The sequence below is a fragment of the Rhinolophus sinicus genome, chromosome 14 (genome assembly GCF_057876585.1).
Source record: "Rhinolophus sinicus isolate RSI-liver-muscle chromosome 14, RSI-T2T, whole genome shotgun sequence".
NCBI lineage: Eukaryota > Metazoa > Chordata > Mammalia > Chiroptera > Rhinolophidae > Rhinolophus > Rhinolophus sinicus.
Genome location: NC_142514.1, coordinates 108,623,910 through 108,639,589, shown reverse-complemented (window position 1 = coordinate 108,639,589; position 15,680 = coordinate 108,623,910). Strand labels below are relative to the sequence as shown.

General features: G+C 39.4%; 1 protein-coding gene across 2 annotated transcripts in view; it reads left to right on the top strand.

The window, feature by feature from the left end:
* Positions 1 to 15,680, top strand: part of SIK2 (salt inducible kinase 2) — a 126,565-nt gene that overhangs the window by 101,117 nt on the left and 9,768 nt on the right. The window contains exons 8-10 of one of the 2 annotated variants that reach the window (XM_019715263.3): positions 463 to 615; positions 6,446 to 6,610; positions 15,320 to 15,548. In XM_019715263.3, the coding sequence (XP_019570822.1) occupies positions 463 to 615; positions 6,446 to 6,610; positions 15,320 to 15,548 (547 nt within the window). The remainder of the gene's footprint in view (positions 1 to 462; positions 616 to 6,445; positions 6,611 to 15,319; positions 15,549 to 15,680) is intronic. The other variant, XM_074335508.2, reaches the window with a different exon arrangement.

Genomic DNA, 15,680 nt, shown 5'->3' with positions numbered 1-15,680 from the left:
AGCCCAAAATAATCACTAGGAAGCTCCCCGAAGACTTTAATCATTCACTTTAGAGTTTGCAATGGTTTGGACTTGGCGTTGAAGTTGTGGAATTGGAGCCTCAGGGCTCAGGCTGCTAACCGGCCTAACATCGCAGTTACAGCTATGAGAGGAAACCATATGACAGTGTTGGGAAATGTCCACATGAGACAATGGTGGCATTGTCTCTAAATGCAGAAAAATGAGCAGATCCTGTTAATGTAAAAGGGCCAGTCCAGTCATTTAAAGGTGTCACCCATTATATAATTCACGCTAGAAACTTGAAATGATCTTTCATTCTAAGTTCTGGAAGAGCTTTCATTTTGAGGCACTCTGTTATTCTATTTTTAAGAGCACATGATTTCTTCGGTCTTTTTTTAGAAAGATAGAGCATTGGATTAGTTTTTATGGTTCTCTGCCTTCAGCACTTGTTTTCTCTTTCAGTCTTTGCAGAACAAGAGCTACAATCATTTCGCTGCCATTTATTACTTGTTGGTGGAGCGCCTGAAATCACACAGGAGCAGTTTTCCTGTGGAGCAGAGACTCGATGCCCGCCAGCGTCGGCCCAGCACCATTGCTGAGCAAACAGTTGCCAAGGTAACACCCCGTTAGCCAATAGTCTTATCTGCATGTGCCTATTCACATGGTTGACACATTTTTCATCTTGTAGTACAAAGGGTTAGGATTTCATCCACTGCCTCTGTTGTTCTGTAAAGTTTCTGCCTGTCATTCACTAGATTCTCAAATGTTTTAGCCCCTTCCTATTTCTAAGGTTCAACTTTATTTCCAACATTTTTTTCTTTAAGATATTTTTCATTGTTTTATCATTAACTTATGTTGAGGATTAATGTAACTAACTTGTCATTCAGTTTCTTTTAATAAGTTTTTATTGCAGATTTACTCTTGCAAGCTTCTGTTAATACGCACTGCAGGGGATAAGGATGGATGAAATACAGTTTTTGCCCTCAGAGACATTGCAGTATTGAAGCAAAATAAGGCACTATAAATAACCATGAGTCAAAATAGAGAAAGACAAATGCTGTAGAAGAACTAAGGGCAAAGAGGATAGAATGGGAAAGACATTGTGGGAGAGATGGCATTTAAGAGAGATCTTCACAGATGTGTAGGGCTTGTCAGGGAGAGGCCGTAGTTAAAAGCACTGTGTGCAGGCAGAAGGAGCAGCGGGAGCAGAAGTACACAGTGGACAAATGCAGGCCTTGTTCAAATTAATCCACTTGAATTAAGTATAGGGAAATTAAAAAGTTGAAGTGATAAATTGAAGCCATGCTATGAAGGGCTTTGAATGCCGAGTTTACTTATAATTCAGGAAGTAGTGAGGAACAACTGACGGGCGTTAAGTGGAAAAGTAATATAATTATATTAATGCTTTAAGCTAATTAATCTGGTAACAATGAGAAGGATAGATTGGAAAGGGAAAAGGAGAAATTTGGAGAGACCAGTTAGGAGATTATTATAGTAGTTGAAATGAGAAATACTGAAGGCTTGAACTGTGTAGTTCTGGTGGAAGTAGAAGGAAGGGGTAAGTATAAGGGCCATTTCAGAGGTAGGCTCTGTCTGAACTTAGCAATGGTTTGGAGAGGCAGCTAAGCGTGGTGTTTAAAAGCAGGGACTTTTAACCAATTTATGAGAAATTCTGGACAAATTGCAGATTCTGCCGTTTCCCTCTGTGTGACCATAAAAAGTAACCTAAGGTCTTTCTGTGCCTTGGTTTCCCAAGCTGCAAAATAAGGATAAGTATAGGATGTTATGACAGTTAAATTAGTTAATAATTGTGCAGCACTTATAACAGTGCTGTGTGTTTGTTATATTAAGTAATAAATAAATGTTGGGGAGGAAGGGGCAACAGTGAGTTAAAGGTGACTCCATTCCTGAGCCCAAGGCTGAGAGCACAGTGGTGGCACTGATTCTGTCCCTTAGGAGGAAGAGTGGGTCTGGGTGCCGGGAGAGGGGCTGGGGCTAAAGAGCGTTTGGAAACCATCTGTATAGAGGCTGAGAAGACAGTGGTTCATTCATATGACCTATTAGGATTTCCATATACACGTACCTCTCTGAGTACTAACTGTTCAAAGTGCAAGGAAAAGCACAAGAGTTTTTTCTTGTTTGGTAGTTTTACAATATTTATAAGATCATGATAGAATTTTGTATTGGTTTCTATAGAACATGTGAAAAAAAACAAGGAAATTAAAATCTTGATTTTACTAGGCAAATGGTATACTTTGTTACACATACTATATAAAATAATGTGAATATTGATACTAATGTGGGTAAAAGAATGTGCAATCAAGTTCCAGGTATTTGGCTTAGAGTATCCTGAGCACTTGGATTCATTCAAAGTTGAATGGTACCACTTTCGAGAACGAGAGGAGGAGGATAAAATGAGAATTCCTAAGTTGGGGTAATACTAGTGAGATGTTGTGGTACCTCTTCCCTCTTGAAAGTGCTGCCAGGCAAAAGGAGAGGAAGCAGCAGAGTCCCAGTGCTGTAGCAGGCTTCCCTCCCAGCTCTCTTTGCTCTTAGTGAGTGAAGGAGGTTACCTAACTGATAGCTCCTCATCACACACACGTTATTGTGCACAATTTTCTTTTGTATCTAAACTTGAAGCAAGTTCCCTGGCAGATCTCAAATTGTATTTAATTTGGCTTGGTGTTCAGATGTAGAACATGGCTTCTTATGTTTGATAACTTTTATTACCAGGTACCCAATGCATTCTTTTCAATTCATGTGTTGACCTAAGTTGTCACAGAAAGCTACTTATTACTGTGACTTAAAATGTATGTAATTCAATCAAGAATCTTCAATATTCATTCACAAACTTGTCTTGAGTGCAGCACCTGGATGCACTGGAGCTGACATTTTCCTTTCCCTCCGAGATTTCATATTCTCTGTTTTTATGAATATAAATGTGCTTAAAGGTTTAGTAGAGCCTTCTCCCTTTAATTCTTTGTTCTAAAATTTTTTAAAAGAAGTGGCAAATCACTTATTTGATACAGCAATAAGAAATTGGGGAAATGACATGCTCCCATGCAAAGATCACGTGAGCCATCAAATCTTGCAGACCTTGGGTGACTTCGGCAAGTCAGAATCTCTGAGCTCCAGTGTCCTTAAATATAAAATGGAAACAGCAATACCTACTTCCTAAGTTTGCTACAAAGGTAAAATGAGTTGAACTCTACCAGCAGATCAGTTCAGCAGATAGAGCGCCGCGTGCCAGGCACAGTCCCTGCCACTGTGGTCTGAGGTACCTAGGAGATAGTCCCTGCCCTGAAGGAATTTATGGTCTAGTGATAGAGAACCCAGTATTACTACTTAGAAACCAGTGAGATTCCCATCTTACATAGATTTAGAGTACTTATATTTGCTGTGTAATATACAGGAAATGTCACATCTAATTGACTGCAAATAACTATTTAGAAAAACATGCGTCATGCCTTTTTCTTGTGAATTCTAACTACTAGTTCCTAACAGCCCTTCCACTCCAAGTTTCTATCAACTGTAAGCAGACAATAAAGATTCTTCCCAATTCTTCTTTAATTACTGATTAGAGGTCACCCTCCACAACTATAAGAAAAAGCGTTGTATTAGTCGACTAGCTGCCATAACAAAATACCACAGACTGGGCGGCTTAAACAACAGACGTTTATTTCTCATATTTCTGGAGGCTAGAAGTCCAAGATCAAGGTGCCATCACGGTTGGCTTCTGGTGAAGACTCTCTTCCTGTCTTATAGACAGATGCCTTCTCTCTGTGTCCTCACAGAGCCCTTCCTCTGTATGTGTGTGTTGGAGTAGGGAGAGGAGATATCTCTTGTGTCTCATCCTCCTCATATTAGAGGGACACCAGTCCTACTGGATTAGGACCCCACCGTTATAACCTAATATAACCTTAATTATCTCCCTTAAGGCTCTGTCTCCAAATACAGTCACACTGGGGGTTAGGGCTTCAACATACAGATTTGTGTGGGACACAGTTCCATCAATAAGAAGCATATTCCTATTGGAACAATAAAGATTTTCCAGTAGGAGAGAACGCAGTTTTCATGTTAATAGTTCTGGAAAGCACAAAGTCAGAAGAAGAGATTCAAAACAATAAACATGGTTTAAAAAGTCATTATAATTAGTTAGAAATGATCATTGTTTATTACCAAAGAAACTGTTAATATCTGCTTCCTTGGGATATTAATCAGCCATCTATTCATTATAACATATTCTTTAGTCGTCGGCTCTGTAGTGTTGAGCATGCCATTTGAATATTTATACCCTACCTTGTTCCAAACAGACTTCTTTAATCACCTCCACAATTGCAGGAATCCTAAAAAGCAGACCCTTAAAACCTACCATGAAGTGCGTGTCACAGTAAAATGTGTTATTCCTCTGTCCTTACCAAGTTCACGGTAAGTTGTTGTCGCAGTCCAGGTTGTGAAAGTTGTCAAGGAAAGTGTGCTGCGCTTGCTCTGGCATAGCACACCTGCCATTTAAGAAGTCACAGCTAATGAGATGCAGGGACTGCGAAGGGACAGCACATCGTAGCGATGGTGCTGGCTTCTCACATCCAGTGCTGCATCTTCAAGCAATGCTTTGACCAAGTAATGTAGACTGCTTTCATATAGGAGCAGTCTGATAATTTTGGAAAACAGAGATCAAAGTTCAGCGTTATTCTTTGATTGAAAAGCTGATGATGAGGGTAAGAAGATTATACCTAATATACTTTATTAGGAAATTTAAATTTTACATTGTGACATGGGGGCTAAAAAAATTTATTTAAATAACTAATGTTTGAAAGGAAGAAAAAGTTGTTTAGCCTCAAAAGTGGCCCAGAATATAAGCCTGAGGAATGATGATAGAAGCTATTTCTTTATCACACTCAGAGTGGTATACCATGTATTTTTTGTTTTTACCATCTATATAATAATCTAATACTTTGCTATTGCTATTTTATTCTTTATCTCACGTAATATATTTAATGAGTATAGCAAATATAAAGTATATTCTAAGTATATTCAAATATAAAGTATATTTCTAACATATCTCCCCATTTTTGAAAACCATCAACCTGAAATTTTAACTAGAAACCATTAGATAGTGTCTGAGAACAAAACTGCATTTTCATTTTGCAGTCTAATTCCTATATTAAATTCTTGTGATCATTTTAAGACTAGAAAGAAAGAGAAAGGAGGAATTAACATTACTGAGTGAAGGACTTTACATGTTACCTTTTACAATCCTCACTTCACTGTGGAGTAGATATTATGCCCTTTTTTACAGGTAAAGAGAATAAAATTCAAAGGGGTTAGGTAACCTGATAAAGTTTACACAATGAGTAAGTGATGGAGCCAGGAATTAAACCCAGGTCTTGGGAGAGAAGAAGCTAGAATCATACTATTTGTTCCTTTTCATTTGTTTGAGTTTAAAACATCATCCTGTACCCCTTGAAGTGATTATAACAGAAAAAAATATAGGCCATTTCTCTGCCTTTTAGAAACTAGTATGATGATTGTTCGCTTAGATGTTTTGGAATGTCTGTTATGTTCAAAAGGCGTCTAATAAATTATTCTCCTAGTTTGGAAGAGATGGGGAGGAAAGGATTACCCAACAGTTTCATCTTTAAAATCAATCCATGCCAACTGTGATAAAGGAAGATTGTCTTTTAAATGATTTTTTTAAAAGAAGAGTTTGTAATGCTGGTTTACTTAGCATTCTTATCAAGGGAGACATGAAGAATGGCCTTAAAACCATCAGGTGCTTTCTATAGTAGAAACATTACTTGCTCAGCAATTAGCATCTGTCTTTCCACTGGGCCGGCCGGCTCTGTCCAGGCTGTGCGTCTCCTTGATGGGACATTCTTGTCACCTTTACGTAACTGCTGCTTTTTTCATCCTCTTTACACACACGCTTGCCAGGAAATACATACCATCTCTCCCCACCAAAAGGGGGGTGGTGGGGGAGACAGATAGATAGCACTTCCTGCAGTGTACTTTGTAGTGCAGCTCATTGTGGGGGCGGTGTCCATCCCTCGTTCAGTTTTGAGCTCCTAGCGTCAGGGACTTCTCTTTATAGCTTTCCAAGGTAATACACGTAAGGATGTAGACAGTATGTTTGTTGAATTGAAAAAGCATCCTTAGATTTCTTACAAAGACTAGCTTTCTTGTCATCTCTATGAAAGCTATGTTCCCCACCATGGAACAGGAATGAAATTCTGTGCAACCTATCTCAGAATAATTGACTGCTGAGCCTGCTTCAAATCAACACCTGTACCATTTACATGTTTCATCAAATCTTCTCAGGAGTTTCCACCAAAAACCAATTTATCCTTGAATGGTACCAGGAAGAATTATTTTACTCTAGGAAGTTTGTGTATTGATATGGAAAGTATTAATGTTCCCAAACTGTCTCTTCTTGCCGTATTTACAGGCACAGACTGTGGGCCTCCCAGTGAACATGCATTCACCGAATGTGCGACTGATGCGATCTACCCTCCTCCCACAGGCACCCAATGTGGAGGCCTTCTCATTTCCAGCCTCTGGCTGTCAGGCAGAAGCAGCATTTATGGAGGAAGAGTGTGTCGACACTCCAAAGGTACGTGTGTGTTTGAAAGACTCTGAGCTTGCAGGGCGGCTGGAGACTTCACTTTGGTCCATAGGTGTTGTACTTTGCTTTGTTGAACTTTGTCATTTGTTGAAGTCACTCAGGAGTGTTGTTTTTGTGCAGAAGAACCTGAGAGAAGAATTCAGGGGTAAACTCTGCTCTCATCGCCATCTTATCATTACGACCGTTGTGTCACTTGTCAGGTCGCACCGCATATGTACTTTTCAAAATCCTTTCTCTTTCCTTAACCAAATCCTTCTCTCTTAAAGTTTCTAGATCCCTTTTAAGTTTTGGACATTTTTTTTTAAAAAGTGTAATTCTGAGAGCAAAAGTCTAACTACGGTGCTTCCTTAGGCTTTGTGTTTTTGTTGCGTCTCTTCTGCAGCCGGTGCTGCAGCTACACACGATGAGGCATCTTTTTGGCTCAGTTGTACATCTCTTTTTGTCCAGTTTGGACATGCTTAAAGGACATAAGTTCATCCTGGTGTACTGCATAAAGTTGGCTTTTAGGATATGGAAGATGACAGCTTCTCTCATTCGATGGATATTTACTTCTAATATGTGTTTTATATACTCAGCATCAAGTGGCGTACAGAGGATCAGATGAACGGGCAGGTCTTGGCACATAGGTCTTGGAGTAGTGTTCAAGGTAAACCCTTGTTTCCTAGCTCCGTGAGCTTGGACGGAGTGACTAACTTCTTTGAACCTCCATTTTCTCTTGTGTAAAGTGTAACGACCAAATTTATGAGACAGTTGTGAGAATTAATTGAGATAATAATGTGTGTGAGGTTCTGGCCAAATTGTAGATACTCAGTAAATATTGCTTTCCTGTCTCTAGCCTAGTTAGGTAATAAAAAGATGAGTCAGACATGAATTCTGCCTTGAAGTTTATAGTCTAGAAGAAGAGACATGATGCATAACTAAAGACAATGTGCCACGTGCTGAATAAATTGATAAAACATAACTGGTCCTTTATTATTTTTTTCCCCATCTCCTCTCCCTCTCCCCTTTAGTAGCCATTAGCTTGTTGTCTGTACCTATGAGTCGGTTTTGTTTGTTCATCTGTTTTGTTTAGATTCCACATATAGGTGGAATCATATGGCATTTGTCTTTCTCTGACTTATTTCACTCAGCATAATACCCTCTAGGTCCATCCATGTTGTCACAAATGGCAAGATTTCATTCCTTTTTATTGCTCAATAACATTCCATTGTATATACGTACCACATTTTCTTTACTCTTTCATCCATCGATAGATGCTTAGGTTAATTCCATATCTTGGCTGTTGTAAAGAATGCTGCAGTGAACATAAGGGTGCATATATCTTTTTGAATTAGTGTTTTTGTTTTCTTTGGAGAAACACCCAGAAGTGGTATTGCTGAGTCATATGGCAGCTCTATTTTTAATTTTTTGAGGAATCTCTGTACTATTTTCCATAGTGGCTGCACCAGTTTACAATCCCACCAACAGTGCATGAGGGTTCCCTTTTCTTCACATCCTCACTAGCACTTGTTATTTGTTGATTTTTTGATAATAGCCATTCTGACAGGTGTGAGGTGATATCTCATTGTGGTTTTAATTTGCATTTCCCTGATGATTAACGATGTAGAGCATCTCTTTATGCCTGTTGGCCATGTGTATGTCTCCTTTGGAGAAATGTCTATTCAGGTCCTCTGCCCATTTTTTAGTTGGATTGTTTGTTTTTTTCATCTTAAGCTGTATGATTTCTTTGCATATTTTGGATATTAACCCTTATGGATATATCATTTGTGGACATCTTAATTCCATTAGGAATGTTGTCTCTTCATTTTGTTGGTGGTTTTCTTCACTGTGCAGAAACTTCCTAATTTGATGTTGTCCCATTTGTTTAGTTTTTCTTTCGTTGCCCTTGCCAAGGAGACATATCCAAAAAGATATTGCCAAGACTGATGTTTACTGCTTATGTTTTCTTCTAGAAGTTTTATGGTTTCAGGTCTTACATTTAAATATTTAATCCTTTTGAGTTTGCTTTTGTATATGGTGTAAGAAAGTGATGCAATTTGATTTTTTTATATTTATCAGTCCAGTTATCCCAGCACCACTTATTGAAGGTCTTTACTCCATTGTGTATCCTTACTTCCTTTGTCATAGATTAATTGACCATGTAATTGAAGATTTATTTGGGAGCTATTGTATTTCATTGATCTATATATCTGTTTTTATGCCAGTACCATACTATTTTGATTATTGTAGTTTTGTAGTATATTTTGAAATCAGGGAGCTTGATACGTCCCACTTTGTTCTTTCTCAAGGTTTCTTTGACTATGTGGGGTCTTTTGTGGTCTGTATACATTTTAGGATTAGTTGTTCTAGTTCTGAGAAGAATGTCATTTGTATTTTAATAGAGACTGTGTTTAATCTGCATATTGCTTTAGGTAGTATGGACATTTTAACAATATTAATCTTTCCAATCCATGAGCATGGCATATCCGTCCATTTACCATGTTTCCCCAAAAATAAGACCTAGTCGGACAATCAGCTCTACTGCGTCTTTTGGAGCAAAAATTAATATAAGATCCAGTCTTATATTATATTGTATTGTATTATATTATATTATATTGTATAAGACTGGATCTTATAAGAAAATAAGACTGGGTCTTATATTAATTTTTGCTCTAAAAGATGCAGTAGAGCTGATTGTCCGACTAGGTCTTATTTTCGGGGAAACAGTATTTGTATCTTCTTCAATTTCTTTCTTCAGTGTCTTATAGTTTTCAGAGTACAGGTCTTTCACATCTTTGGTATTCCTAGGTATTTTATGCTTTTTGATGCAATGGTAAATGAGATTATTTTCTTAATTTTCTTCTGATAGTTCATTATTGGTGTATATAATAATTGATCCTTTAAAGAAATATAAATCAGAGCACTGTGAGACTGGAAGGAGGAAAGAAGTGAGTTGCTTTTAGCTGGTTTAATCAGGAAAGTCTTTGGGTTAACTGCCCAAGCTAGGAATGGAGAGGGGGGCAGAATCTGGGTGGATGGAAACTAGGGTGTGATACCTTGGTAGAGGGAAATCCTGAGGAACAGCAAACATCAGGAACGCGTAGGTCTCAGTCAGAGCAGTAGCTCAGTGTGTCTGAAGAAAAAGGGTCTGAAGGGGAGTCGTACAAGTTAAAGATGTATAATTTAGCTGTGAATGGCAAGCCAAGGACTGTAGGCTTGTTCTCCAGGCCAGGGTTCTCAGCGTGGGAACATGTGTCAGTATCATCAAGAGAACTTTTTTAAATGGACTTCTCCAAGGTAGTAGGAAACAATTGAAACTTTTTGTTTAAAGAAGCACTGTGATCCATGTTGTAGTTCAGAAATTAGCCAGGAAGGATACATAGACTGCATTGGATGGGGAGAGACTGGTGACAAGAACGATACAAGGTCAGACCATGTGTCCAGGAAGGGAGACAATGAGGGCCAAAACTAGGATAGTGCCCATGAAACTGGAGAGGAGGGAATGATATAAATGAGCTTGCACAGAAAAAACTGATAGACTATTGGGGTCCAAAGTGGTAAGAGTATGTTGAGCCTAGATGATGGGGAGGGTGAGTGCCATTATCAGAAGTTGGGAGTTCTGGAGGCAGAGCTAATTCAGAAGTTAAATAATGAGTTTAGCTAGAGCCTAGTCAGGGCAGCTTGATGCTGGGCTGCCACAAACAGGTGTGAAGCTGAGTTGTGACCACAAGGAGTTAGTGTCCATGCCCCGAGGACGCTGCTTCTTGTGGACAGGCTTTTTACTCTGCCTGCGGTTGCCTGGCATGTTCAGTAGCCTCATCCATGGCTACTACATCCTCACCCAGAAATTTAGACATAAATTGGAGTACCATAATTCATTTATTTTTAAGATCTAAGTCCCTTGAAGAAATTAAAGTGCAGTCTGCTAAAATCTTGTCTGTGAGGGCATCAGGCCCAAAACACAGATTGGGCGCTGTCTGCATATTATATAGGGCAAGTTATTTTTAAAGCTTGTGATTGTTACCGTAACTAGGAAACAGACAGGAAATGAATGATTTTGTGAAAGATATAGATAGTAGCTAGATGGTGTATTTGCATTTGTAGGAAGAGCCGTGCCACGCTGGAACTGGCCACCCACACTGGCAGTGCCACCGTGGCACTTAGCCAGGCCTTAGACATCCGCTGGTCTTACCCGTGGATCATTTTGTTTATGGCAGCAAGAATACTTATCCCTTTTCCCTCCTTAGTACCTCTTTCTTTGGGGCCCATAAATAAATGCACACACACACAAAACGATCAGACAGAGATACTGTTCCTTTGTTGTCCCTGCTGCTCATATGCATTTGCTACTGTAACACCCATTGTTGTCTTCTGGAAGATGCTTCATAACTGCATGTATTGCTCATTCATTTCTGCTCTCAGTTGGTGGCAGGTATTGTACATCTCAGAGATCTCACCTCTCTTTGCCTCCAAGAAGTCTTCCACTTAAAACTGTTAGTAAAATCCCTTAGGGAGTTTGTGTCGAGGTGGTGGTTTGGGGTTCTTCCAAAAAAGGCACCTTTCTAAGATAGTCATCCAACTCTGAGCAATAACTGAGACCCCCAGGTGACAAAGAGACATATGGAGGACAGCTCACAAATCCTATAGTGTCAGACTTTCTCTTTTAAGGGTTTCTTTGGGAATCTTGAATTTTTTACACACACACACACACACACACACACACTTCAGTCAGTTTTAACATTTTATTAGAGATTGTAATAACTGGATTTTTCAAGTTACCACCTTCATAGCTAGATAACAGAAGGGAACTGCGAAGGTAAATTGAAAAGGCAAGTGTAGCAAGGGTGTTCCATGTCTGTTTATATGTTTAATAACTTTCGTTATTATAGAAGTACTGCAACCCATAAGAGAAGGTCTGAAAAGGCCACACAGCAAACTCTGAATAATGTTAACCTCTAAGGCTTTGTAAAAGGAACAGATTGCACTTTTACTTCTGAATATGAATTAAATTTATAATTTAAAAAAATCAGAATGACAAATGGAAAATTCAGAGAAGGGTAAAAAAAAAAATAATTTATCCATAATCCCACTACCCCAGAGATAAACATATTTTGGCCTATTTCCTGAGAGTGGGTTATAGAAAAATAGACAGGTGAGTGGGTGAGTATAGGGGCATTAAGTAGGTAGACTTTTAAAAACAAAATTATATTATATTATATGTCATTTTGTATCTTGCTTTACATAATATAACATAATGAGCGTTTTTATATATCAGGAAATCTTTGAAAGCATGAACTATATTTAACAACTGCCTAATATATTGTATTAGATATACACTTATTGAATATGTACTCTCCTATTTTCGGAAATCAGGTACTTAAAATGTTTTGCGTCCTCATATGTGCTTCAGGTGAATGTCCTTGTGTCTAAATCTTTGACTGTACTTCTGATTATTTCCTTCGGAGAAATTTCTAGAAATAGGGTTATACAGTTCTTCCTTCTTCACCTGGTTGTTTTATTTTAAGTTGCCTCAAGATGGTAAAAATGCTTTAAAAGAAAATGTTGTAGTTTTATTTTCATGCTTTGAAATGTTTTACTGTTATAAAGCATTCTCTTTTGTCAAGAAAAAATAATAGATACAATACAGAGGGTGCCAAAAAAAAATGTATACACATATTAAGAAAGGAAAAAAACTATATTAAAATTGCAATACTCAATATATACCGATCACAAAAGATGAATACAAGTCATGTGTATACATTTTTTTGGCTCCCCCTGATACTGAGTACCTAAGGTACTGTGCTATTTTATATATATTATTTTAGTTAATACTCCCAAACAACTTTACTTCCATTTTACAAGTGAAAAAAAATTGAACTTTATAGAAGTTAAACAGCTTGCTAATACGTGATAGAGCTGAGGTTTGAGCCTACAGCACCTACTCAATATATGCCAAACTTGCTAGGCACTTAGGATACAAATTAAATAAGGCACATTCCCAGCCTCCAAACTCAACTGGCTAGTAGTGTGTACTGGTCTACTAGGCAGCCATAACAAAATACCACAGGCTGGGTGACTTCTACAACAGAAATGTGTTTTCTTACAACTTTAGAAGTCCAAGATCAAGGTTCTGGCCAATTTGATTTCTGGTGTGGGCTCTCTTCCTGGCTTGCAGAGGGCAGCCTTCTTACTATGGCCTTCCATGGCCTCTCCTCTGTGCTCTCGTAGAGAACGCTTTCTTGTGTCTCTTCTTATAAGGACACTAGTCCTGCCAGGTCAGGGCCTCACCCTCACGACCTCATTTAACTACACTTCCATAGAGGCCCCATTCCCAATACTGCCACACTCAAGGGTGGGGAGACACAAACCTCTGCGTAAGGCTACCAATCTCCCTCCTACAGTGCAACAGTCTTGTTTGTGGTAGGTGCGGGGACGTGGTATCACTTAGTGGCAGAGTCTCTCAGAGTTTGACTACTGCATGTATGTGAGGTCTCTTACTAGAAGTGAAGTGAGATTGAACTTGAAGGAAAGACAAAAACAATGTATTGGCAAATGTACGTATCACCCATGTTGTATTCTGAATTCCTGTAATTTATAGTTAGCCTAGATTATTTCTTAGAGCAAAAGATCTTACTCCTAACAGCCTAGTTAGATAAGCCCAATGTTTTGGTCACAAAATCCTATAACTGAATTTCGCCTCTTGTCATATCAAGTCCCTGGGTAGTAAGTAAATTGACAGGCAAGGGTAGCATGATTATCACCTGTTTTAGGAAATGAACTTGTAGCTGAAGGTGTTCACACCTATGAGCGGGCCCCACTGTGCTTTCCGATTTAATCATAAAACATCATCTGAAGAACAGTCATTGTTTTCTACCTGTCCCAGGATGAAATTGAGTTCAGCAAACATTTTTTAATAAAAGACACAATTCCTCTTATAGTCTAGATGAGGAGATAAATTTATAAGCAGACAATTTGAGGGGGGAAAATTATAAATTAGGGGGACTGAAAGGTTTTTTGAGTACTCAGAAAAAGGTAACTTTTCTCTATTGAGGATAAAAGGACCTTGTAAGACTGTATTACAAGAAATATCTGATATAGGCTGATAAATATCTGCTATTTGACAGAGGCTGTAAGTGTAAAGATAGACAATTACTTAATAACACAGTCTTTTTTCTGTTGCTTTATTCATTTCTAAATCATCTTTGGCAGTCTTAGAAAATTGTATTAGTTGGCAGTTAAGGAACCTCGAGGTATGAATATAAGTTCCCAAGCAGCCAGCCTTTCTTACAAGAAAACTGTTAAGTGTAGTCAAAAAAGAAAAACTTATCTAGGGAAGGGCCGAGGGGAAGATAAGAGTCACTGGCCAGACTTCAGAATTTTTGTTTTCTGGTGCCGTGGGGAAGATTGGTCTTAGTCTGGGAAGGAAGCATTTACCACGCCTCCTTTTAAATGACCACCCCTCACTTTAAAACCCTGTAATGCATTAGCCACATTATCCAAGTAATGGCTACAGCCCCAGAACAGATTTCATGGAATCGCCATCCCCTCCCCCAAGCAAACAAAGATCTGAGTCACCCAAGTCTCCCTCTCCAAATAAAGGGCCTTGCAGCGCCTTCAGATTGGTTGCCATAAGAGGAAAGTTTCCTGTGTCTGGCACAGGGATGTCCCACGTCACCTCTCACACACATGAGCTTCTGCTGCTTCCAAAAGAAACAATAGCTCTACCCAGTGTATCCAGGTGAAAGTGCTGCTTAGAACTCAGCGTCTTATGACTGGCCGGCCCTCAGCAGCAGTTCACAGGAGAAAACAGATTGACTGCCACAGGGGAATAGTTAAGGTAATGAGGTAAATAATTGCCTCCTCATTGGGGCTTTTACCCGCCAGAAGAACTCGAAACCACAGCTCCCCTTTGTCTGCTCATTCTGCTGCCATTAGGTGGTTTGTGTGGCAGCTGCCTCGGAAGGCAGAGTTCTCACTCAGGAGCTGTGCTGAGCTCATCCCTGCGGGGTAGGAACTGTAGACAGTGTGTGTGTTGCTGCAGGACAGGAGCCAGTGCACCGGCGCTCGTTAACCTGCTGGAATCCGGGGCCTGTGAGCATTTGTTATTCTATAAGGGAAGGCTTTGGCTGCTTGCCATTCGGATTTTTTTCAATCCTTTTTGTGGTATCAGTCCATCTTTATTCTTTTTTCCATTCTTCAGGCACACAGAACCAATTAAACACTAAGTCAAATGGACAGGTACTTAAATTATAAATATAAAAGTATGTCTAAAACCTTACAGTATGTTTAGTGGTAGAAAATGAAATGAATGCTGGTGACTACTCTTTTTTCTTAGCTATGAGCCTTGCAGGGTTTTTGTTTTTGTTTTTATCTCCCCCTTTTCATTTCTCTTATTTAAAAAAAATAAGTGGTAGGCATCAACCTAATATACCCCTGTTCATCGGAAACCACTAAAAAAAATTGTTTATTGTAATAATGGTGACTCAGAGAAACCTGGGAGGCAGTGCCAATTTGGGTCACAATGGGCTTCTGTCTCCAAGTGCTGCAGTTGACTTGCCTTAACTTCTGATCTACATGTTGTCATCATTAGTAAGAAACATGTACATTTTTAACATTTTACTTCTAATTTGCCTCAAGTATTGACGTTTTTTCCTTGTGGATTTTTCTAATGTCTCAGCAGAGCAGCAATTGATGGTTCCCTCTCACCCTGACGTTTAGGTAAATGGCTGCCTGCTGGACCCTGTGCCTCCTGTGCTGGCGAGGAAGGGGTGCCAGTCACTGCCCAGCAACATGATGGAGACCTCCATTGATGAGGGGCTGGAGACAGAGGGAGAGGCTGAGGAGGACCCCAGCCAGGCCTTTGATGCGTTCCAGTCCGCACGCAGTGGGCAGAGACGGCACACTCTGTCAGAAGTGACCAATCAGCTTGTCATGATGCCTGGTTCAGGTATGACATCCGGTGAGCTCCAGGTTAAGTGTCCACAGCATCAGCTCGTACTCCAGTCTCCATGACAAATGATGGTACCGACCAGTTCCTGGAATGGAGTCTTTTTCCTTTATGGACCACAGTCGGCAGGCT